Below are 21978 nucleotides of genomic sequence, written 5' to 3' on the forward strand. Positions count from 1 at the left end.
GTTATTTGTATGGTTTTGATAAAGGCGATGGGTAGGTCAGATAACGTAAGGGCGGTGGTAGTGTTGCCTGATCGCATATGAAATTCCAGGAATAAAGGTGTCTGAGCTGCAACACAAACATCATTCAGGTATGCTACTTCTTCATGGATTGTTGTAAGTGGACCCCAAGAACTCAGAGGTTGGTAATAAAGTATATCGGCTTTTGTTAACCCCATTCCATTTTCATCCGTTGTTGTCATAATTGGACAGAAAGAATGACTCAAAACTTGCTGCCATTGTTCATTCACTGTATCACTATTAAATTACAAAAGAAAATAACAGAAAACAAAAAAGGAACTCTGGATTAATAAACTATGTCTTCCACCATTTCCATTTTCATTCTCTTCTTACCATCCGTATAGTTCCATAAAAGCGAGCATTCGTACAAACTTGGTCAGATCCACTTTGAATACATGTTCTTGACAAATAGCGAGACTTTTAACTAAATCTTGATGATGAATAGGTAAGATAACAGGAGACGATGGTTGTTGCTGACGAAGTAAGGTCGAATAAATGGATCGTACAAAGGCATGAGAGTATAATCGAGCGATATGTTGTTGGAATAAGATTTTGGCTTTGTTGGAAAAGGACACGTTCGTTTTGTTGTTGTTGTTAATAAAAGGTCGAGGTTTGAAATGGCCAATTTGTAACTTCTTTGGCAGGAATGTTGCCGTTTGAGCTATTGACGACGAGTCTTTGATCACCGATTCCATCCATTCTGCCACGGTAACCGAATATATATCCACCATTTGTTCATTGTTTCCATCTTCTTCTTCTTCTTTTTCTTCTTCTTGCTGCTGTTGTTGTTCTTTTTGTTTTGACCGCATTGGTTTTTGTCGTGCGCATTCAAAAAAGTAGCATTGCACTTCTTCCTTTCCATAACGTTGTCTTGTTGTATTCTTATCGAGATAACATGTCACCAAGTCCTGGAGCTGTGGAAGTAAGACAAGTATCAAAGAACGAGGATCCAAGACCTTGACCCAACATTTTGTTTGTGTAAAGTTCGAAGGAAGATTGTTGATGATTGCAGATGCAGAAAGTGCCGTCCAGAAAAAAGTACCCGCATTATGTTGCTTCATAACTATTTCTCCATCCATCAGCGTCATTTCCAAGGCTGTTTCAAAAAAGAGATGTAGGAGACAATACTGTTGAACCTCAAGTGGTAATTTCACAATCTTGTAAGCCAAATGACCTAAGGGCGATAATGATATCGAAGAGTTACTCTTTTCCGTAGCCTTTTGCTGTTGCTGCTCGTAATTTGTTGTTTGGTTCGATTGCGAGACAAAAAAGTTGTTATCATTGTGATTGTGTTTGGGAACAGGCACTTGTAGCATTGGTGAATCAAAAGATGCAATCAAAAATCGATTGGTAAGAAGGACTGTCGTAATATCAAATAAATCAGGCAGTAGCATCATCACCATATCACCTACTTCATAGTCGTTTTCCACCATTGTAGTTGCTAAAGGAGAAGAAGCCTGGGTCGTTTTTCGCTTGAAATCACCTTTTCCTTTGGCACGGCCTATTGCATGAATTTGATCAAATGTCACCAATTGGGATATGATTTTCCGATCAGGTTGTAATGTCCATTCTTGAATCCAATTATAATAACTATGATATCGATAATATTCACCCTCTTCATCATCGCTACTATTATCATAGTTGTTTGTGGCTGCTGATGGTTCAACGAATAATTCCGTTATAATCCTGCCACCTCCATTTGTATCATCTTTGCGTATAAAATATTGAATCGCACATAAGGACTGATTCTTGTTCTCTTCATCGTTGGGATCCTTTTTCAATATATCGTGATGTTGCTGTCGATGATGATGATGATGACGATGGTGATGGCGAGAACGTTGATGATGATCTGTTTTTTCCAAATATGTATCCTTAGAAGGTAACACCACTTCTTGATAAAAATGGGTATTGTCGGGTCGAGAATATACGAGTTGATAACCCTAGATTTTCATCACAGAAAGGAAGGAATTTAGTTTTGACTTTTTTTTTTCTCCATGTATATGTATATACGTGCGTGTGTGTTTGTATTATTACCTGATCTAACCTTGCTTGACAGAGGAATTGAAAAGCTAAATCATGAACAGGCATCATATTGTGTTCACGATGATATTGATCTTGATGATTATCCGTTTGCCAAGACCAACTTGCATGCTTAAGATAGTCGTGTACCACATGTTCGCCCATCAACCAAAGTCCCACAGGCAAGTACCAAGCTGTTTTCTTCTTTTGTAATTGCAAATGGCCACTTGAACCGTTGGATGTTCCTTGAAGTCCATTTGAAGATGGTTTTCTTGAAGCAGTAGGATCATCTATGCGTTGTTGCTTTGATGATTTTGATGACTCTTCTTCTTCTAACTCTTCTTCTACTGTAAAATGTTCATCATCCCGTATCAGCAGTCTTGAGAAAGGACGATGACAGAGCTGGAGGCAAATACCATCATGTAGAAGAGGATGATGCTTCAGGAGATGGATCAGAGAGGCTTTGGTGTATTGGCGAAGAGTTTTGTCAACGTTAAAAAAACATAATCGTAGAGTAATCAAACGGCCATATTCATGCTGCACTCTAACTTCACAAAATGAGGGATGTTCTTGTAATCCTGAGATAATATCCAAGACGTTATTGTTTTTGACGAAAGAATCGCTAAAAGAGGATGTTGTTGAGATTGTGGTAGTACTAGAGGTTGCTGATAAAGTCATACTAGTAGCGGTACTTGTGCTGTTGTTGTTGTTATTGTTGTTGTTGTCGTCCTCATTGTTATCATTTTCGGATAGTGTCAGAGAAGGGGGCAAAAATTTAATCAAAACGGAAGGTTTCTCATCGTTCATATCGTTATCGCGGTCTGTATCCATCTTCTTATCGAGGTAAATGTCAGCCCATGAATTTGCCAAGACAGTCATAATAGTATCCATTGCACGTCGAATAATATTTTGCACGTTAGGAACAAAGGCTTGATTAAATGCCGAACTAAGTTTGGGATCCATATAGGGCGAGACTTCTCCAGCTAGTATATCCACACAATCCAAATCATACCAACATCGTGTATGCGTTTCTTTTTCCTTTATCCAAGTCGCCCAGAATGAGCAAAACCGAGTTTTTAATAAATCAATATCAGGTATACCCGGTAAATCAGTAACAGAAGTAGGAGAAGTAGTCGTCGTAGTCGATGATGATGATGATGATGACGATGATGAAGATGGGTCTGTTGTTGCTGTTATTGTTGTTGTTGTTGTCCAAGGAGAAAAGAAGAGTTCATTGGGATCGGTCAATCTGATCAAAGCATCATCACCTTCACAAAGAGAATTGAGATACGTTCTAAGTTTTTCCAATTTAGTATAAGCTTGAGCTGCTTGAGGTTCACTTTTGAAGAAATGACTGTATTGTGTAGACAACTGATTCATCATTGCAGTAGAAAGAAGAGGTCCATGTTCAGTAGTTGTAGCGGTAGCGTTGGTACCAGAAGATGTGAGTAGAATCATCATTTGAATACGACGTCGTAGAATATTCCAATTTTGTAACATATAGGCAAATTCAGCATCAGAACGTACAAAGACTTCAACACGAGGTGATTTTGCCCTGGCAAACAAATCTGCCCAATTAGATATAGAAGTTGTTGTTCGATAGTAGTAGCGATGTTGTTGATGAAGAAGATGATGATGTTGGTGACGATGGTGAGGAAGTTGAACTTGTGATGCTGGTAGTGGTAACCATAAAGCACGGATGCGATATTCAATAATCACATGAGGTTGCCAATGTAAAATCAAAGTGACCTGGATACGTTCGACGTTGGATGCCTTTTTTTGTTTCTTTTTCGTTCGGTCCTGGGTAATGTCGATTTTGTTTGAAGTTATGTTGTCAATAGGATGATTATTGGTATCAAAGAGGACAGACTGTAGATAAAAGCCTTCTCTCGCACGGGAAGCCACTATATGTGAGAATCGATCGGTTAAAGCATATTCACGGTAGCGTAACAATCGCCATTCCACGTCTGGAGCTTTGCCATCAGGATCCCAAGGAAAGTTGTATCTTGCATTAAAATCATTTCGTGATGTAGTATTGTTGTCCATATCGTTCATATTTTCTTTGTTTTCCTTACTATCCATATTTTCCGAAAGAGAAGGCGATGTCATTGCTGCTGTTGACGAGGTTGAAGAACGTTGATATGATTGAAAAGCTGTCAATGTCCTGATCTTCTCCAAATTGGATTCACGTAAAACAAAATGTCGATGATAAATATTTGGATTCAAGTTCCACCACCAATTGTTGTATAAAGCAGAGGACGCTTGTTGCATATCTTCATTTTGATCATTCTGTTTTGCCTTTTCCTTGTTGGTCGTTCGGGATGATTTTATAAATACAGGTTGTTCATTCGTAGATGAAGAAGAATGATCATGATTACCATCCTCGGGTCCAACTTCCGGTCTTGATAAACGAATGCATTCATTAGAATAAAGAAAGGTACCACCAGTGGCTTGAGTTAAGAACCGTAGTGAATCAACATCAGGAATAAAGCCAAAATTGCGTCCAGGGATAAAACTGTGAGGGAAGCCGATTAAAACTACATGACATGCAATATCTTGTTCAGCAAATTGACGAAAAATAGTATTGTCGTGTATATGAGCTTTCACAGCGCCATCAGTAATAATAATCAATTGAGATCGTCCTTGTTGAGGTAACAGACTGAGAGCAAATGCACCTGCATGAAGCATCCTGGATAAATTGGCACCTGTTTTTCCCATACCCCAGACAGATTTCTTTTTTGGTTTTGTTGTATAAAGGTACTTTTGTTGTTGTTGTCGTCGTCGTTGTTCTTCTTCTTCAGTACTATTTAATTTATGCCGACCTAATGAAGTAACATCACCAAAGGAAGATGAACGAGGTAAAGAAGTTGCATCAAATACACCCATATCGTCATAAGGTACTACACCATCATTGACATCCAAGTCATAACCCATCGTTGAACGTTTTTGTTTCATATGTTTCCGATGAGAAGTGGTATCACTTTGAAAAGCTAAGAATTCGTTGTACAATTCGTTGACTATATGTTCAATATTTTCTAATGTAATGATGACATTTTGAAGAAATACGCGCATGGTGGGATGGTTGACAAGCATTGGAATTACGTTGACATTTGAAGCAAATTGAGAACAATCAGCCAAAACTGTTAATCGTAGTAAAGGTCGAATCTATATCATTGTAAAGAAAGGGAGAGATAAAGTTGAGTGGCAAATAAAATTTATAATATTATTATATTCATTACCATAATTCTTTCTTCAGAAGAGATTTGTAAACAGAATGGGTGGACAACTCCTTCAAGAGAATTCCGCATACTAATAATAATAAAATATATAAAATCATTATATTATAGATAAATAAAAAGAAAAAAAAAAGTTTACGTTTTGAAGACTTCATGTAATAAGATTTGAGAACGAGTATTTCCAACGGTAGCCAAACTTGAGCTTAAATCCACAATATAAACTAAACGACATTCCTGGGTAACAGTAATAACATTGGTACGAGGAGTAATTATATAATACAATGGTGGATGTGATGAATCATTTTGTTTGGAAGGTTCCGTATGATAAGGTATTGATGATGATGGTGATGTTGTTGTTGTTGATAATAAAATATTATTACTGTCATCATCCTTGTATTCAGTCAACCAATTATGTTTTCGTTGATGAGATATATAGAGTACTTGCATCATCTACAACAAAAAAAAAAAAAAAAAAAAAATAAAGTAAATAAAAAAATATATGATTATTATTGTAATCACTTACCTCATTGATTTCACCTTGAGTAATAGGTTTTAATAAAGTTGATAATCTCCATTGAATATATTCATTCTTGGTAAAAATATGAGAAGTATCTAATAAAATAATGGCTGTTTTGGCTTCAATAATCTAAATAAATAAATAAATAAATAATAATAACAATAAAAAGTTAGTTTTATTATTTATATCTTTTTATTATTATTATTATTATTATTTTACTTCAATATTATCTTGATTTATTTCTTGATGTTCTTGTTGTATTTCTATTGTTTTAGTCGTTGAATCATTATCATTATTTGTATCCGAATGTTCTTTTCTTTTGGTGGATAAAGACATATAATTCTAATAATAATAATAATAATAATAATATAAAAAGAAAAAGAAAAAGAAAAAGAAGGGTTCAGTAGGAAATAATAATCAAAAGAATGTTGGTTGATTCGGAGCAACTTTTTTTTTTCCACGCGTGGGTTTTTTGTTTCATGCTGTCTTACCTACGGTATAAAAGTATAGCCGCCTCAAAGATAAACAAGATAAAGAACAGTTAATTTTTACATCAAAAAGATAGTTGACCTATAATAATAAACAAAAAAGAAAAAAGAAAAGTTAATTTGAATGAATGAACTGAATTGTGTCGAATTTTGAATAGAAGTGAGTTCCTTTTTTTTGTTTAATACGTACAATGGTCAAACAACATTCAACAACGTCCACCAAAATAAAAATATATAAAATGTATAATTACGCGTCATTTGGATGTTTATTTGAATAAATCATGATAATAATGAGGATATTTATGTAATATTATAGGGAAAAGAGATGTATACATATATATATATGTGTGTGTATTAAGCGAAAGAGAGAGAGAGAAAGAAAAAAGGAGTCTTCCCAACTTTTTTTTTTTTTTTTTTTGACTTCTGAAGCTCAAATATGATTGGACGATTAAGAAAAGGTTCCCCTTTTTTTTTCTTTATCAATAATAATTGCGTTTTTTTTTTATTTACTTATTTTTAAATGGGTAAAAAAAAGAAAGAAAGACTAAAAAAAAAAAGAAGAAGAAAAAGAAGAGAAAATAGTATTGTATATACACACAAGGAAAAAAGAAATATATAAATATATATATATATATATAAAATAGCTAAGATCAAGAAGCTTCAACATCAAAGAACATAGATGAACCATCCAAATGTTGTTGATCTAATTGTTTGACCATATCATCTTGTTCCTTACGATCAGCAGCTTCTCTTGCATCCATGATCTTCTTATATTTCGCTGTACGTACAAACTTGGGTACTGAATCAGAGGACATAAGACGACAAATATGATCATTCACTTGATCAAGCCATTTCAAAATCATGCGTAAACTAGATGACACTGAATGAGAGGAAATCACCAATGTATTCTTACTTGTTTGTTGACCTGGAATATATGTTGGTACTACAGTGACCATCGAATTCACTACACGCGCCATTTCTTGTCGTAACGAGTGTTCCACATTCAATTCACTTGCAGCACCAGGTTTCAAGTACGTTGCCCATAAATCATAGGCATCTTCCAATAGATCTTTTTGATTTTGTGATGGAAGCGCTGGACTTTGGTTACGAATCTTGCGTCGAAGAGTAGAATAATCAATCCAAAAGTCCAAATTCTCTTCACAGAAATTGTTGCGTAAAAAGTCCTTGAATAAAGATCTCAATTGAGCATCATCAAGTATTTGTTTGAGTTTGGTTGCATTGGATTCCTTGGGATCATTATTGTTTGCATTTCCTCCTTGATAACCACTATGCATCGATAAAGATGAAGAAACTGGATGTGATTGGACACTTGGTGCTGGGTAATCCATGGCTGTGCTTGGAGGTCTTGATCTTGCATTGAATCCGTTGTTAGTTTGATTGTTATTATTATTACTATTATTATTACTGTTGTTGCTGTTGCTAGAAGTACTTCCACTACTGTTTTGACTATGAGGAACAACAAGATCAGAGCTACTAGTAGTGGTGGTTTGATGAGTAGTGATCATCACGGATTCAGGATCTTGAGCCAACATTTCACGTAAAGTAGTTTCATCTTCTTCTTGTTGACGAGATGTTTGTTGTAATCGATTTGCTGCTGCTGTTGATGATGTTGCTGTTGTTGAAGAAGAGGATAAGGTTGATTCTTTACGAGAACTAATAGTACTATTGTTCACTCCACTACTGTTATTATTGTTAGATGATGACGATGATGATGATGATGCTGTAGTTTCAGCAAGGACTTGCTTTCCCTTTGGAGTGACAACCAGAATGATATTTTTTGATGCACGAAGGTATTGATCGGCATATTTGGCATCTTGACATTCTACCCAAGCATACTTGACAAATTCAGCCAATAAAGATTCACCTTCTTCATAACTAGATACAGTACTATAGTCAATCAGCCAATCACAAGCTAATTGTGTGGAAAAAGCAGTACGCATTTTTTTGCCCAATTTTGTTGCAGCAGAAAAAGTGACTTTTTGTTGTTGTTGTTGATTTTGTTGCTGATTTGTTTTGGATAAAGTCAAAAGATAATTTCCAAGGAGTTGAACACGAGAATCACCATTAACAACATGGGTGGACATGGCAAAAGGAGCAGCATTGGATGGAAGGGAAGAAGAAGCGGTAGAAGAACCAGAAGAAGAGACAGAAGAACCTGATGAAGAAGATGACGAGTTTTTATCTTCTTTCTTTTTTGATTTGGATAAAGGAGGCACAGGGATACCTTGTTGTTGTTGTTGCTGTTGTTGTTGAGATAAAAGTTCACCTTCCAAAGGTAAAGAGGTAATCATGACCATAAATATTAAAGAAACATTCTGTCGACCAAGCATCAATTGATCATCATCACTATGACGATCTAATCTAACCAATTGAATAGGAGGAATATCACTGAAATGTTTGCGCAAATTTGTCATATCCACTTCAGTTCGAATACAAAAATCTTGTAACACACAGAGCCCCTTAGGAGTCAGCTGCCAGATCGCCTTGTCACTGATTGTACCACTACCATTATTAGATGAATTTCTATTGCTGTTTGGATCCACGGCGTTTTGCATCAAATGACAAGCTTGGAATTGTGAGCATAAAGCTTTTGCCATGTCTTTTGCCATGTTAAAAGTCGTTGTAGTAGTAGTACGAGTAGTTTTATTAGGATCATTAGGATCAGGTGTACGCACTGTATGAGAGAAGCGTAATGAACCTAGAGCCATGATGGCGTCTTCGGATGAAAATGTATTATAGTAGTTCCGAAATAGGTAACGATGTGTTGTCAACGGTGTTTGAACAATCAACGCAGCAAACAGATCATGAATATCCTATATATGTGATGTTGATTAGTTTATATAATTCATTAATAATAAAAATAAAAGAGGATATACTTGCCTTCAAATATGGTCTACCGTCAATGGTAAATTTCATCATAGATGTATAAGCTTGTCTTGATCGATCAGATTCCATGATAATAAAGTAATAATAGCAATATTGAAAATGAAAATAATAATATGAATGATGTTGATAATGATGCTTTTTGAGAATACAAGTAATATAATGAAAATATATAAAATGAGTGAAGGATAAGAAAAAAAAAAAAAAGGGAAAAAAAAAAAGAAAAGAAAAGAAAAAGGTTAAAAAAAAAAAAAAGGAATTGAGGTTGATAAATGCTTTTTTTTTTCCCTCTGATTCCCAGGGAGAATTTATGAGATTATTGGATTTATCTAGAAAGAGGAGAAGTAACTATAAACGGGGTTAAACGAGGTTTTTTCTATATAAAAATGCAAGTAGTCTTTAAGGTAAATGTATGTAAATGCGTGATTGGTGAGTATTCTCTCTCTGTGTGCGCGTCTGTAAATATATTTGTATATATTTTTATATATATTGTGTGTGTGTATTACGTATATATGTATATATATTTATGTGTACATGTTTATATGTTTACGATACTTATTCAGGGGCTAAATAAGACAAAGAGAACCTAAAAAAAAAAAAGAAGGTTTGATCGATTCCTTTTTAACGTGTTCACCACTAAAGTAGAGCTTCTCATGTTGGTCGAAAACAGCAAGTAAAAACGCTTGGACCTTAGTAGGGAGACTGACAAGAGAGAGGGAGAAAAAGAAAATGGTTATCAACTCATAAAAACGCATATAAACATATACACGCGCACACACAATATAATAAACACACGCATACACTTTTTCACACAATTCACTTGCTCATTCGTATATACAATATAAATCTAGACAATTTTTCAATGAACGATATATATTTATCTTTCTTCACGATTAATTCCATCGTTTTCCCCTTGTTTGATGGATGGATCAATCTTCCATCATACTTGTCAAGTCATTTCTTGGTTCTTGTACTCAATTTGTATTAAAGTCAAGGGGTTATTTTTAGATTTATAAAAAAAAAAAAAAAGAACCCGTTTTTTTTTTTTTTATGTATTTATCTTGATCATTGGAAAAGCGGTAATGGATTCATGATGATATTACACTAGCTTAATATAAACTTTTTTTTTCTTCTTTTACTGATGGTTATAATGCTCCTGAATTCTTGTTATCGGACAGTCATCGTTCTCTCTCTCTCTCTCTCCTTTGATTTCCTTTTTCACCCCGTTTCCTTCTTTATTATTTTTGTTATCCAATACTCTTCGTCCCTCCTTGTCTCTTCTATTTTTTTTTCTTTTATTTGTATTGTCAACCTCGCTTTCTTCTCAATTTCTGATTCTACCCAAACAAAATCATCATCACTTTTTTATAACTAAAAGTTTAAACTGACTATGAAAAAGAGAAAAAAAAAAAAAAAAGAGGATTTTCATCTTCTAATATTGAAAAGTCATTGTGTATAACTTACCATTGTATAAAATCCCAATGAATGATTTTATCTCCTATTCTTTTATTTTTTTCATTTTTTTTTTTTTATTCAATGTAGCTTCTGTGGATAGCTAAGAAAAGATTCCAGTAGCCAACAAGTATTATTCATACGTCAAATCAACCGTTCTTTAGGGAGTAAAAATATGCAAAAATATGAAATATTCTCTCTCTCTCTGTAAACATCGTGTGTAATACAAATGCAGTTTGTGTTACCATCATAGTGGTTGTTTAGCTATTTATCTTTCAAGGAGTGAAAAGAACATGTCTATATACAGATGAATTGACACGTGGAGAAGTTCTCTCTTTTTTTTTTTTTTTTTTTTTTTTTTTTTTTTGTGATATTATTCTAGAATGAAAGATTTATGCGAATCGTAAAATATTTTCCTTAATTACTTTTCATTCATTGATGTGTTTATTCATTAACCTTGCAAGTTAAACCGTAAGGTTTCTCACTTTGTTCCCCCCCCCCCAAAAAAAAGAGAAAATATGATGTCTTTTCCCTTGTTCCCGTTTAGTACAATAAAAAAATTTGACAACTGATTATCATCATTTGCAACACAATCCCTTTCTTTTATAATAAATAAATGGAATGTCTGTTGCCATGATAATGTAATGATCATGACAAGAGAGGGGGGTCACGTTAAATATACTTCCATTCATCAAAACCAAAAAGAGATGAGTTCCGAATTCACATCCCCCCTTGTTTTTATCGTTCCGTAAGGTATCTTCCGTTCTTCTCGTTATCCTTGTTTTTACTCGTGCTTTTTTCTTTCTTTTTTTGTCTAACAAAGATATCGATGATGAGGGAACTGACGATAAACTTTCTTTATAACAGTAAATCAGAAGATCAGCTCCATATTCCGAAAAGTGGTTGACGTGAAGAGTTTCCTTTTTATTATTATTACTATTATTACTATTATTATTATTATTATTATTACGATTCAATTAGTAATGAATGAATAAATACAATGATTTTAGTGATGACGACTTTAAGATACTCTATAATGATACTGATAGTGATGATGATATTTACATTCTATAGTAAAAAAGAAATCCTTCTTCCTCTTTTTCATTTGTTCCGTTGAAGATCATCATGGAAAAATACCCCACAGGTAGTTGGTAGATCTTTTCATAATGTTAATCTTTTTTTTTTTTTTTTTGATTTTGTCGATCTATTATAAAGACCCTGTTTGTCTACAAATGTAATAATGTGTTGCTTTTCTGACAGATGGATTGACAGATCCTGATCAAACTGACAGATGGATCCTGCGGAGTGTCAATTGTTTGTTGGTTGTTTTTGTTTGTCACTCTGTGTTCAGTCTGCTATTTCTTTTTTTTTTTCTTTTCTTTCTTTGATTGATGCATATACAATGTCCATTCCTTCACTTTATGGAAAAATATTTGGAGTTGGATTAATAACAGGTGCATGTATGGAAGTGTTACTCATCAAGAGTAACTACTGTAAGTATACAAAACAGAATTACAAAACAAAAACAGTTATTTGCTTGAGACACATGTCATTGACCCTTAGATCTATTTTTATATATTTATTATAATGTAGATGGTATGTTGGTTGCATCGGAAGCCAAGGCTAGAATGAAGGAACTACAACAAGAACAAGAAGATCTTGAACGATTCCAACGTCTCACTTCAAGTGGAAACCAACAAGTGAATGATTCTTCCACCAAACAACAACAACAACAACAACAACAACAACAACAACAATAACAATAGTATAATGGTTGTAGTGTATTTGCATTTTTATATATATTCCTTGATTCCCACTTTATGAATAAACTGATAAATTACTATAAATCAATATAGACCAATAGAAAATGCATATCGGATGGACCAAACAGCTTACAGCTTCGTTCTCTTTTCGATTGACTTTTTCTTTTTTTTCTTTCTTATAGATGGTGATCCAATCTTGTCAAATAATTCTCTTACTAGATTTGGTGAATGGATGATGGTGTTATATTTCAAACCTCTTGAACAACACTATAGTGCGATCATCGTTAAAGTTAGAACTTTTTCATACAAAACCTTAGTTTATATATATATATATATATATATATATATATATATATATCAGTCCTTCTTACTGATTCTATGTCGGTTGATTTTTTTTTTATCATCACTTCTAACACAAACAATAATTGACAACAAAATGATACATTGTGACTTTTATACAATTTTTTTTCTTATTTATCAGTCTTACGTCTTATATTTTCATCACATTGTTTATGATCCTTATTCTTACTTCTTTCATAATACATCACAACCTTGTTTTTCATTATATAGTACATTATAACCAAATTTACATCCTCCATATATTGACTGGGATCAAGAAATCATCCAAGACAACTTACTCGGTACACAAGGGCGTGTGGTTCACATCATCAACATTATGATCAACATTACAGTCAATAACAGTAAGAACGTCATCATGAAAAGGTCGTCGTAGTTGCATTTGGAGCAGCATGGTTCAGCCATACTATGTATGTTCTGATTACTGGTTTGGCGGATCGGTATAGACAGGCTTTGAGCTTCTTTCGATGGACATTAATGAATACAATACAAGCCAATTTTGCTCCAACTGTGGTCCAAAAAACTTTGGAAAAGTTGCGACATGCGAAAACGTACGGCTGCACAGTGTGCTTAAACGCCAATCTTGCAGCACAGTATGGCAACGCGATGTCAATGCCAGTCGTCGACAGCATGATTTTATACAAGGATCGAAACTGGAAACATCGCCTTTCTTTATTCAATCAGCAATCTCCAGATCTTTATTTGACAAGGTAGCAATACTTACCACTATACTTATCTGAGAAGGCTCAGTACTTTTTACAATTCAGAAAAATCTACAAATGCTTACACGTATCAACAGCCCTGTTTTAGCACTATTGTCAAATAGTTGATCATCCATCCTTTACATTGATATATCAACATCTTTTTATTATAAATGAATTCATTGACAAATCTTGTCGTATGGTATGGCAACGAGATGTCAATGCCAGTCGGAACATCCCTAGGTATTGTCATATCGTTTGCTTACTGTCGTTCTCCATCCTCTCTCCTCCTTCCGCATACTGAAAATGCGTCGATGTTTAAATAATAACTAATAATATCCATCTAATTTGTATTTATTTGAAACTTAAAATGGAAATAAAAGTAGAAATTTTTTGACAGCTTTCTTTTTTGTATACCAAATGAAACGCGACCCGCAGTTTCAAATGCCGCCTCTTTTTTTTTTCTCTTATTTTTCTTTCTGAACGCGACGCCCTTTTCTTTTTTTTTTTCATTCTTTCTTTCACTTTTTTTTTAATTCTATATTTTACATATATCTTATATAATGGACGGTACGCCTTGGGGGAAAAGAACAAGAGAACATATCTTCGTATATGATGGGAAACAAGAGACTCACCTTTTTTTTTTTATTTATTGTGTAGGTTTCTTTCCTGACGATAACAGTAGTAGCACTACCACTCAAACACACAACAAAGTAAGAAGACATTTATGAAAGTAGAAGTTTGATCTCATATTTCCAATTTTTTTTTTTTATGAAAACAATAGAAAGCAAGAGGGGAACAATCATTACGTCCTGTCACTGTCAAACAATTACAAAATGTTCAAATGCCACAAGAAGGTACCTTTTTTATCGATGATGTCGAAATATCACAGGTAAAATATCATAAAATAAAAAAAAAAAGAGAGACTTATATTATATATATGTATATATAGATCAGGTTGGTAGGTGTGATTCGTGATGTCAATGAACAATCTACCAATGTCACATATCGAGTAGAAGATGGCACTGGTAGTATCGAAGTCAAGAAATGGATAGATCAGAATGAATCAAGTGCAGAACTATCACGTCGTTACGGATTACTGTAAGTTACGTCTATTATTTTATTCTTTTATCTCATACTTTTTCTTTTGTTAGACCGGATAAGTATGTAAGGATCAGTGCTCGACTCAATAGTTTCAACAATCGAATCAGTTTAATGGCATTTGATATTCGAGCCATCACCGATTATAATGAAATCTCATATCATTTGTTGGATGCAACTTACAATCATATTCGAAACTCAAGCACAAAGGTATGTCAATATAAAACGTATTCATACATAAACTCGAAACTAATTTTTTTTCCTTCTTCTTTGTAGGACTATCCTATGCAAGACGCTGCCCCTGTCAATTCGTTATTAGAAAAAGTGTTTACTGTAATCCAGTCCTCTGGTACTGATGAAGGTATCCATATTGACCAATTGATTAGCTCTTTCCATGGACAATACCCTGAAGCCCAGATCAGAGAAGCCGCTGATAACTTGTATCAAGAAGGTCGTGTGTACAATACTGTAGATGATGATCATTTCAAATGCACAGATCAATTTTAACTGTAGTTTATTTTTTTTTATCTTATTTTTTTTTTTTTATGCAATTTCAATCAATAAAAAAGAACTATTTTTTTTTATATATATCACTTTATTTTGGAATAAACAATAACAAAAAAATATTAATAATAATAAAGATATATACAATATAGAGTAGAATAGATTACATGATCAAATGAAAGCGGACCAGCCAAAGTACATTTGTGCCAAATTCTTGTTAGAAGAAGCTTCACGAATCAAATTTTCCACCTCAGCTTGCACAGATAACTGGGATCGGATCTTGGTAGAAATGGCTTCAATTTCACTTTGAGCTACTTTCTATTCTCGATAATAAAAAAGAAAAAAAAAGATGAGTGATGATAACTTTTGAAGATTCTTTTTTTTTTTTTTTATTACCTCATGAGGTAAACCAATATATTTCCGACGGCAATCACCAATAGGATCATGTAAAAAGGTTTCAAACACACTGATGAGTTGCGTACGATTTTCACGAAGGACATCTAAAGTGATCATACATGATTTCTTAAAAAGGCCAGCTTCTTTAGTCACCCCCATCGCATCAATCAGATTACGAGTCAGACGAAATGGAACTGTTTCAGGTACAGCAAGTTCTTGACCTTGATCGAATAACATATTGACATCCACATGGAAAGTATCACCATTAGTAGCATCGAACATCAGGTTCTCCGCATGTCGATCACCCAAACCAAGAACATAACCTACTATCGACATCACCGCCAATGTGCGTACATATCTTGATCGACTGGCAAACCATTGTGCTGGCTCTGGGAAATTGTCCAAAAACCATTTGTAGAATACCAAAGGACTATGAGGATAAATCTCTTTCACAAGAAACCGTGTCTTTTCTTCCACCAACGCATTATTGCTCATGCCACTGCTTTTGTCGTGATGTGCCTTGATCGAACGTCGAAGTCGATCCAAAAGTCGTGCTCCATCTGTTCCTTTCACATTCCATAAATCACACACGATGGCCTTGAACGAATTCAGATTGTTGATCCATTCGATCAAACCCCATTTCTTACCTAAAGGAATCACTGCATATGTTCGAATATCTATTATCACATAAAAAAAAAGTTCAATAAGATGGAATTAAATTTGATTTTATGTTAGATGTAAACTTACAGAGTCTTTGTTGACGAGAGATAGCATTCTTGGTCAAGAATTTATTAATCATATGACTAAATTCCATCATACGAGCATCCTTGCGTAAATCATCATTGGCTTTACATAAGAAATCGTACGTTTTACCATCACTACCTTTGAAGGAGAGTCGTTTTGGTTTTTGTAAAGAGTTCATTACTTGCATTGTAGGAAGGACACGGACAATAGTGGGTAAGTCGGTCGGATAAGGTTCGTGCTTGTGAGCATAAAGCATACCAGTAGAGGATGACAATGGGGAGGAAGAGATAGATTCAGGAAGACTAGGAAGGAGTGCCATTTCTTGAGGAATACAGATATCTAAATCTTCCATTTGCAATAACCCATGATATTTGGATAGATTACCATGAGGAGTAGGTTGTATATTTTTTTCTTTAGCCACCATTTCAAGATAGCGAATGAATTCCCTTGTTTGCTAATAAGAATAAGAAGTAAAGTGGTGAATAACTTGTTTTTTTTCTTCTTATTCAATAACTTACATGAATCACTCTTGTCACCAGTGAATTGGGTTGAATTTTCTATAGTATAAAAACCGTCAATTTTTTCTTTCTATGATTATATATATATATATATGTATATATGTATATTTACCTCTGCCTGCTGAAGAATAGAAGAGGATCGAGTTTTCATATTGATATCATCTGAATGTAATGCAAGTTGTAATGCCCAAATGGTGGTTCGAGGATAAGCCAAAAAAACAGAAAGGATGATTTTTGCCAAAGTCAACGCCACTTCTCTATCTTCAATAGCCAATCTTGATACCAATCTCGGTAAAGTCAATCCAAACTATTATGTAATAGTAAATGAATAAAGTGGTATCATTATCATCATCATCATCACTTACCAAATAAGGAGGAATTTTATCCACAGACATCAAAATACATCGATTAGCACTGGTATAAGCATCATGAATGGCTTCATATAAGTTTTCATCGACTCTACGAATAATAACAAAAAAAAATTATCAACACCAATGTATATAATTTTTATTTTTCATCACACTTACTCTTTTGTTTGTTGTTGTTCCCTAATATCACGTCTGGATTCTGCTATTTGTAACCATAGAGATAAAAGTCGAGGCATGGTGCTGTAATAATATCTGGATCCAATCTTTAAAGCATCTGCATAAAGAGAAATGGCTCCCTTTGCACGTTTAAAACTATCAAAAAAAAAAAAAAGAAGAAAAGTAAAAGAATTAAAAATATAACTTTTTTTTTCTTTTGTTTCTGAAAATGAATCATATTTATATGCTTACAATAGAGGATCCTTTGTAGATATTCCACCACGGCGTTCTTCAAAGGCTCCACTGAGATAAAATGCCTTTTCCCAACTATAGAGAGAGAAAGAGAGAGAGGAATCATAAATATTTATCTTTTATATATATATATATATATATATTTATCTATACATACGTTGGTGATTCTTGCCTGATTTCAGTATAAAGTTTAGTAATCTTACGATATTCTAAAACTTGTCTATCTGGGGAAGATCGCCGGTGACCGATTTCAGAGTAACGAGCATATAAAAATTTGGCCTTGATATTACCTTGTAACCGTGGATCTAGTAATCTCTGAACCGCTAACTTGATATCCTTTTTTTCATAATACCATTTTGCTTGTTCTATCAGGGCCAAAGGTTCAATATCAGGGTCGATGGTATAGATGATCTGTAATGCTGTTGTCATATCCTTTTGTTTTCTTGCCGTTTTCGCTAACAAAAGCCTTAGTTCCCTTTCCGTTCGAGTCATTATCGTTGGTGTCTCTTTCTTGATATCCAAGGATGGCTGTTGCCAATGGTTGTTTTTCCTATGATTTTTTTTTAAACAAAAAGATCAATGATTTATTTTATCAAATACTTCATTTTCACTTACCAAATCCCAAACTCGGAGGCAATCCGTATATCTAGTAATTGTCGTTGAGTATGATACGAAGGCTTGACAAGAGAGAATTTTGTTTTCCACAACAAGAAATCACTATCAGATGCATCATCAATCATACAACTTATGTTATTATTATTCTTGTTGTTGTTGTTGTAATTTTCAAATCGGCGTTCAACAATTGTTTCCAAATCTTGTAAAAGCTGTAATCGTAAAACAGCATCATAGGAATGTGAATAGGCCCGAAAACTATTTTGACAGATCTTGGCAATTTGATTCATCTTTGCATGTTGGAGATCCAAATAAATAGCCAATTGTTTGTTGGATTGCATATGAGCCAGCACACGCGCTACCGATGCATCAAATGTATCTTCCATTGGTTGTTTGACACATTCATGAAGTAATTGCCAGTTAGATGATTTCCATGCCGCCTCCGCTCGATATGCATTGACATGTTGTAACATTATAGATTGTTGTTCCATCATACAGTTTTGTTCTCCTTGTTGATCTACAATACTGCCTGCGTGATTGATGATTCGATCATAATCCCCTAGATGACGTAAACAATTGAAATATCGATCCATGAATAAAAGTTGATCTTCTTGTTGTTGTTGCTCTTGCTGTTGTTGCGAATGAATGTTTTTCTGCGTTGTTGACAAAGTTGCTGATGATTGTGGAGACTCTAAAAGAATGTTTTCATAACAGAGTTTGGCATATTGATATTCTCCACGACTTTCAAACCGAAGAATTTCTTGTGTACGAGTAAACGAAGGATTGAACTTTGACAACACCACCGACATGATTTCAGGACCTTCTAAATGCATATAAGTCTGACATAGATCATCAACATCCTCAGCAGGAAGATTATCTTGATTTTCCCTATATAAAAGTTCCATATGCATCAATGCTTGAGGGTAATTTCCAGTTCGAAATGCTGCTTTGGCCATCAGACTATTGGGAATACAATTTAAGAATTTGCGCACTGTATTGATTTCCATGTCTTCACGACTACTTGTATATTTCAATTTTTGTTTCTTTTCTTGCATTTTTTGTCGGATCCACGTTTGACAATGATTTGTAATTGAGACCACCATCTATTTAAAAAAAAAAAAAAACAATATAAATTTTTACTTTTCTTTTGAAAAAGAGAGGTTACCTTGAGAGAACGTTGTTTCATTTCAGGACCAAAATGATCACATTTCAATACACCTAAAATTTCTTCCAAAACTTGTTGTCGATCTCTTGCAACAGGATCAGCAGAAAGAAGGACACGAAGCACCAAAAAAGGAATCAAATGTTGTGTCAAAATAGTATGACCAGCCTCTACGGATGGGATACATGCTTCAAAAATGCGAACCATTTGCGTCTCCACATTTACTGAACTTGTGTTGGATGTTTGTTGAATGTTTGTTGATATCGTTGAAGTGATGATCACCTTTCTATATAAAAAGCCATAAAAATAACGTAACCAATCATCAAAAGAATCATTGGCGACTTCGTACAATGGTAGTGATCGTTCAGCGAATTGAATATCGGCGGAAAAGTTGGAATAGAATAAGGGTGAAAGAAAACTTTTTACTGTAGAATCTAATGCTGACCACACGATATTTGCTTCATTTTGCTTTTGTTGGATGGTGTTGGGTGTAATGGCCACTGCTCGAAGTAATTGTTGAATAGCATATTGACTTGATTTTTGAATCATTTCATCCATTTTATGTGTTGTCGATGATGAAGATGCTGATATTGATACAGATGATGTTGATTGGTTAGATGATCCTACAGATCGAGGTGCTTGGAGTGTAGGTAAAAAGTAGTGTAATATCAGATGCATGACAAATGCCTGATTTTCCCCTAATTTCGAATAGTTTTCCAACACAATCATGTCTCTATCATACAGTTGAGATTGGATCCTAATATTATTCCCATCATCATCATCATTGTTGTTGTTTTGACATTCTTCTGTCTTGATTTTAATCATCAATTCTTTTCGCTGTGTTGCAGATAAAAGTCGACTTGGATCAATGGCACCAATAAGTCCTAAACAGGCAGCAGCTAGTCCACATAGATCTTGACGATACGAGTTCTGTTGAATAATGCGTAAAAGTAATTGATATAATTCACCAAGTAGAGGTCGGATTTGATTCGTATTTCCAGGAGAGTAAATGATGTGTTGATCGCGCGAGAGAATCCGATACAATTGTTGTAATGAATCAAAAGATGGTACGACTTCGTCCATGGACATATTCACAATCAATCTTTTCAATATATCTTGCTTTTTTTGTATCTCCAAATAGTCCACTGCACTACTGACCATTGGTACTGTGTCACTTTCATCATTGTCGTTACCATTGTTATTTCTTTCTTCCATAATCCATTGTCGTAAAGGTTCTAGTTCTTGATAATCGGGCAAGTCAGGAAGGTCATCCAAGATCGATGGATTATTATTAGTATTATCAGATTGAACAAAAAGTGATTTGATAGCATGTGTCAGATCGTTGGTAATTTTCAGTTTTGTTTCATGATCGCACAATGGAAGAATATGAGCCATACCACGTATCACATTGCTGAACAAAGGAGATTTCCCGTCCATACACGAAAGAGAGAGTAATCTATTCCATAGCAAGTAGTATGCATTGCCATCTCCATCTGAATGATAACAGGTATGTTGATCCATTTGAGCCGTGGATAGGACCTTATGACAAAAAAAAATAATAATAGTAAAGTTCGTATGAGTTATAATATATTTGATTTTATCTATCTTATATATCTAGTTACCTGAGGAATGAATTTCGATGCTCCAGGACCAATAGTATCCAAAATAACCACCAAAGAAAGTAGAGCATTTTTTTGATCGGAAGAAGGAAGTGGTTGCGATAAGATTTGGTTGATATGACTAAGAATACCAAGCATATAGAATTCTAGATAATCAGCCAATGATTTTGTATGATGTCCAGACCAATCCTTGACCTTATTCAAACCATCTATCACCTGAAGAAGAAAAAAATAAAAAATCAATGTCAAGTACTGTCACGCTTTCCTTTTTTTATTTACGACTTACATGTTCATTGTTGGGTTGATAAAGTTCAACAGAGAGCAAAGCGGTAATACGAGTAACATGACTTTCCATCAATCGTTTTGGTAGATCGTCTAATGATAAATTGTCGTTTTCTGTTCGCGTTTCGTGATCTCGCTGTATATAAGCGCGTAGTGAGTTGAAAGTATGTTCCAATAATAAAAGACGTTGACTAGTAGGTGTAGAGACTGGTAACAAAAGACAATAAACAATGGCTAAATAACCATAATCCTGATACAACTTTTCCGTGGTGGTGAATAAAGTACTGGCAATGGCATTCATCAATATGTTTTCCGGTATATTTGTTGTCACTGTTGGTACTGTATCTTTGTTACTGTTGTTGTTGTTATTGTCGATGTGTATGCTTGGGATGGGCAATTGTAAAGCATAAGGAACGACAATATGAATATGATTGTAGATATATCTTGCCAAACTTTGGTCAAATAAAGATGCCACTGTCGTACACACATTATCTTTATTGTCAACACTACTGGGAAGTCGATCGATGGTGAAGAATAACAAAGTGCGTTGTTGTTCAAAAGAGAGTTTGGTAGGTAGATCTCTTTTCAGTTTCTTAGGCAAGGATGAAATGATCTTTCTGGCCACGATACATTCTTCCTTTTGTATCGCTTCAATTGCCTTGATCACATAATCCATATAGTCAACAATCGTAATTGTAGAGGAAAAAGAGGGGAAAGAAATGGTGAAGTTGGTAAAAATTTCTTTTTTTGTTCGTGATTGCTGACTTTGA

The 21978-nt window shown here is 34.3% G+C and overlaps 6 protein-coding genes across 6 annotated transcripts; 4 read left to right on the forward strand and 2 right to left on the reverse strand.

Moving 5' to 3' along the window:
• Positions 1 to 6838: 6838 nt before the first annotated feature.
• Positions 6839 to 9428, reverse strand: BX664DRAFT_332149 (regulator of G protein signaling domain-containing protein). The gene is made up of 2 exons (XM_051545270.1): positions 9219 to 9428; positions 6839 to 9151 (listed from the first exon to the last, which is right to left on the reverse strand). The coding sequence occupies exons 1-2, from the start codon at positions 9291 to 9293 to the stop codon at positions 6968 to 6970; spliced, it is 2259 nt and encodes a 752-aa protein (XP_051399933.1). The 5' UTR covers positions 9294 to 9428; the 3' UTR covers positions 6839 to 6967.
• Positions 9429 to 10257: 829 nt separating this feature from the next.
• BX664DRAFT_332151 (uncharacterized protein) lies at positions 10258 to 10638 on the forward strand. Its single transcript, XM_051545271.1, has one exon. The coding sequence runs from the start codon at positions 10363 to 10365 to the stop codon at positions 10594 to 10596; it is 234 nt and encodes a 77-aa protein (XP_051399934.1). The 5' UTR covers positions 10258 to 10362; the 3' UTR covers positions 10597 to 10638.
• A 1437-nt stretch (positions 10639 to 12075) lies between these two features.
• On the forward strand, positions 12076 to 12433 carry BX664DRAFT_349500 (uncharacterized protein; the record flags this gene model as incomplete). The annotated part of the gene is made up of 2 exons (XM_051547604.1): positions 12076 to 12166; positions 12267 to 12433. The coding sequence occupies 2 exons, from the start codon at positions 12076 to 12078 to the stop codon at positions 12431 to 12433; spliced, it is 258 nt and encodes an 85-aa protein (XP_051399935.1).
• Positions 12434 to 13112: 679 nt separating this feature from the next.
• Positions 13113 to 13507, forward strand: BX664DRAFT_314326 (uncharacterized protein; the record flags this gene model as incomplete). The annotated part of the gene is made up of 2 exons (XM_051542660.1): positions 13113 to 13137; positions 13170 to 13507. 2 exons carry the CDS (start codon positions 13113 to 13115, stop codon positions 13505 to 13507), a joined length of 363 nt encoding a protein of 120 aa, XP_051399936.1.
• A 501-nt stretch (positions 13508 to 14008) lies between these two features.
• BX664DRAFT_385639 (uncharacterized protein) lies at positions 14009 to 15164 on the forward strand. The gene is made up of 6 exons (XM_051549263.1): positions 14009 to 14064; positions 14155 to 14207; positions 14279 to 14386; positions 14447 to 14595; positions 14649 to 14805; positions 14872 to 15164. Exons 1-6 carry the CDS (start codon positions 14058 to 14060, stop codon positions 15100 to 15102), a joined length of 705 nt encoding a protein of 234 aa, XP_051399937.1. The 5' UTR covers positions 14009 to 14057; the 3' UTR covers positions 15103 to 15164.
• Positions 15165 to 15192: 28 nt separating this feature from the next.
• Positions 15193 to 21929, reverse strand: BX664DRAFT_385640 (uncharacterized protein). Its single transcript, XM_051549264.1, has 13 exons — positions 21213 to 21929; positions 20930 to 21142; positions 19311 to 20846; positions 18149 to 19248; positions 17691 to 18083; positions 17534 to 17608; positions 17285 to 17437; positions 17123 to 17216; positions 16870 to 17064; positions 16758 to 16796; positions 16243 to 16693; positions 15496 to 16172; positions 15193 to 15417 (listed from the first exon to the last, which is right to left on the reverse strand). The coding sequence occupies exons 1-13, from the start codon at positions 21882 to 21884 to the stop codon at positions 15271 to 15273; spliced, it is 5745 nt and encodes a 1914-aa protein (XP_051399938.1). The 5' UTR covers positions 21885 to 21929; the 3' UTR covers positions 15193 to 15270.
• Between the last annotated feature and the right edge of the window lie 49 nt (positions 21930 to 21978).

Source organism: Halteromyces radiatus (genome assembly GCF_025201355.1).
Source record: "Halteromyces radiatus strain CBS 162.75 chromosome Unknown BX664scaffold_4, whole genome shotgun sequence".
In the NCBI taxonomy this organism is placed as follows: domain Eukaryota; kingdom Fungi; phylum Mucoromycota; class Mucoromycetes; order Mucorales; family Cunninghamellaceae; genus Halteromyces; species Halteromyces radiatus.

Coding starts and splice junctions, on each gene's coding strand:
- BX664DRAFT_332149 (XM_051545270.1), bottom strand. CDS start 9,293: ATGGAATCTGATCGATCAAGACAAGCTTATACATCTATGATGAAATTT. Junction 9,152..9,218: donor ACGGTAGACCATATTTGAAG/GCAAGTATATCC, acceptor TCACATATATAG/GATATTCATGATCTGTTTGC.
- BX664DRAFT_385640 (XM_051549264.1), bottom strand. CDS start 21,884: ATGGATTATGTGATCAAGGCAATTGAAGCGATACAAAAGGAAGAATGT. Junction 17,609..17,690: donor ATCAGGCAAGAATCACCAAC/GTATGTATAGAT, acceptor CTCTCTCTATAG/TTGGGAAAAGGCATTTTATC. Junction 16,797..16,869: donor CTATTCTTCAGCAGGCAGAG/GTAAATATACAT, acceptor TTTATACTATAG/AAAATTCAACCCAATTCACT.
- BX664DRAFT_385639 (XM_051549263.1), top strand. Junction 14,596..14,648: donor TCACGTCGTTACGGATTACT/GTAAGTTACGTC, acceptor TTCTTTTGTTAG/ACCGGATAAGTATGTAAGGA. Junction 14,806..14,871: donor TTCGAAACTCAAGCACAAAG/GTATGTCAATAT, acceptor TCTTCTTTGTAG/GACTATCCTATGCAAGACGC.
- BX664DRAFT_332151 (XM_051545271.1), top strand. CDS start 10,363: ATGGTTATAATGCTCCTGAATTCTTGTTATCGGACAGTCATCGTTCTC.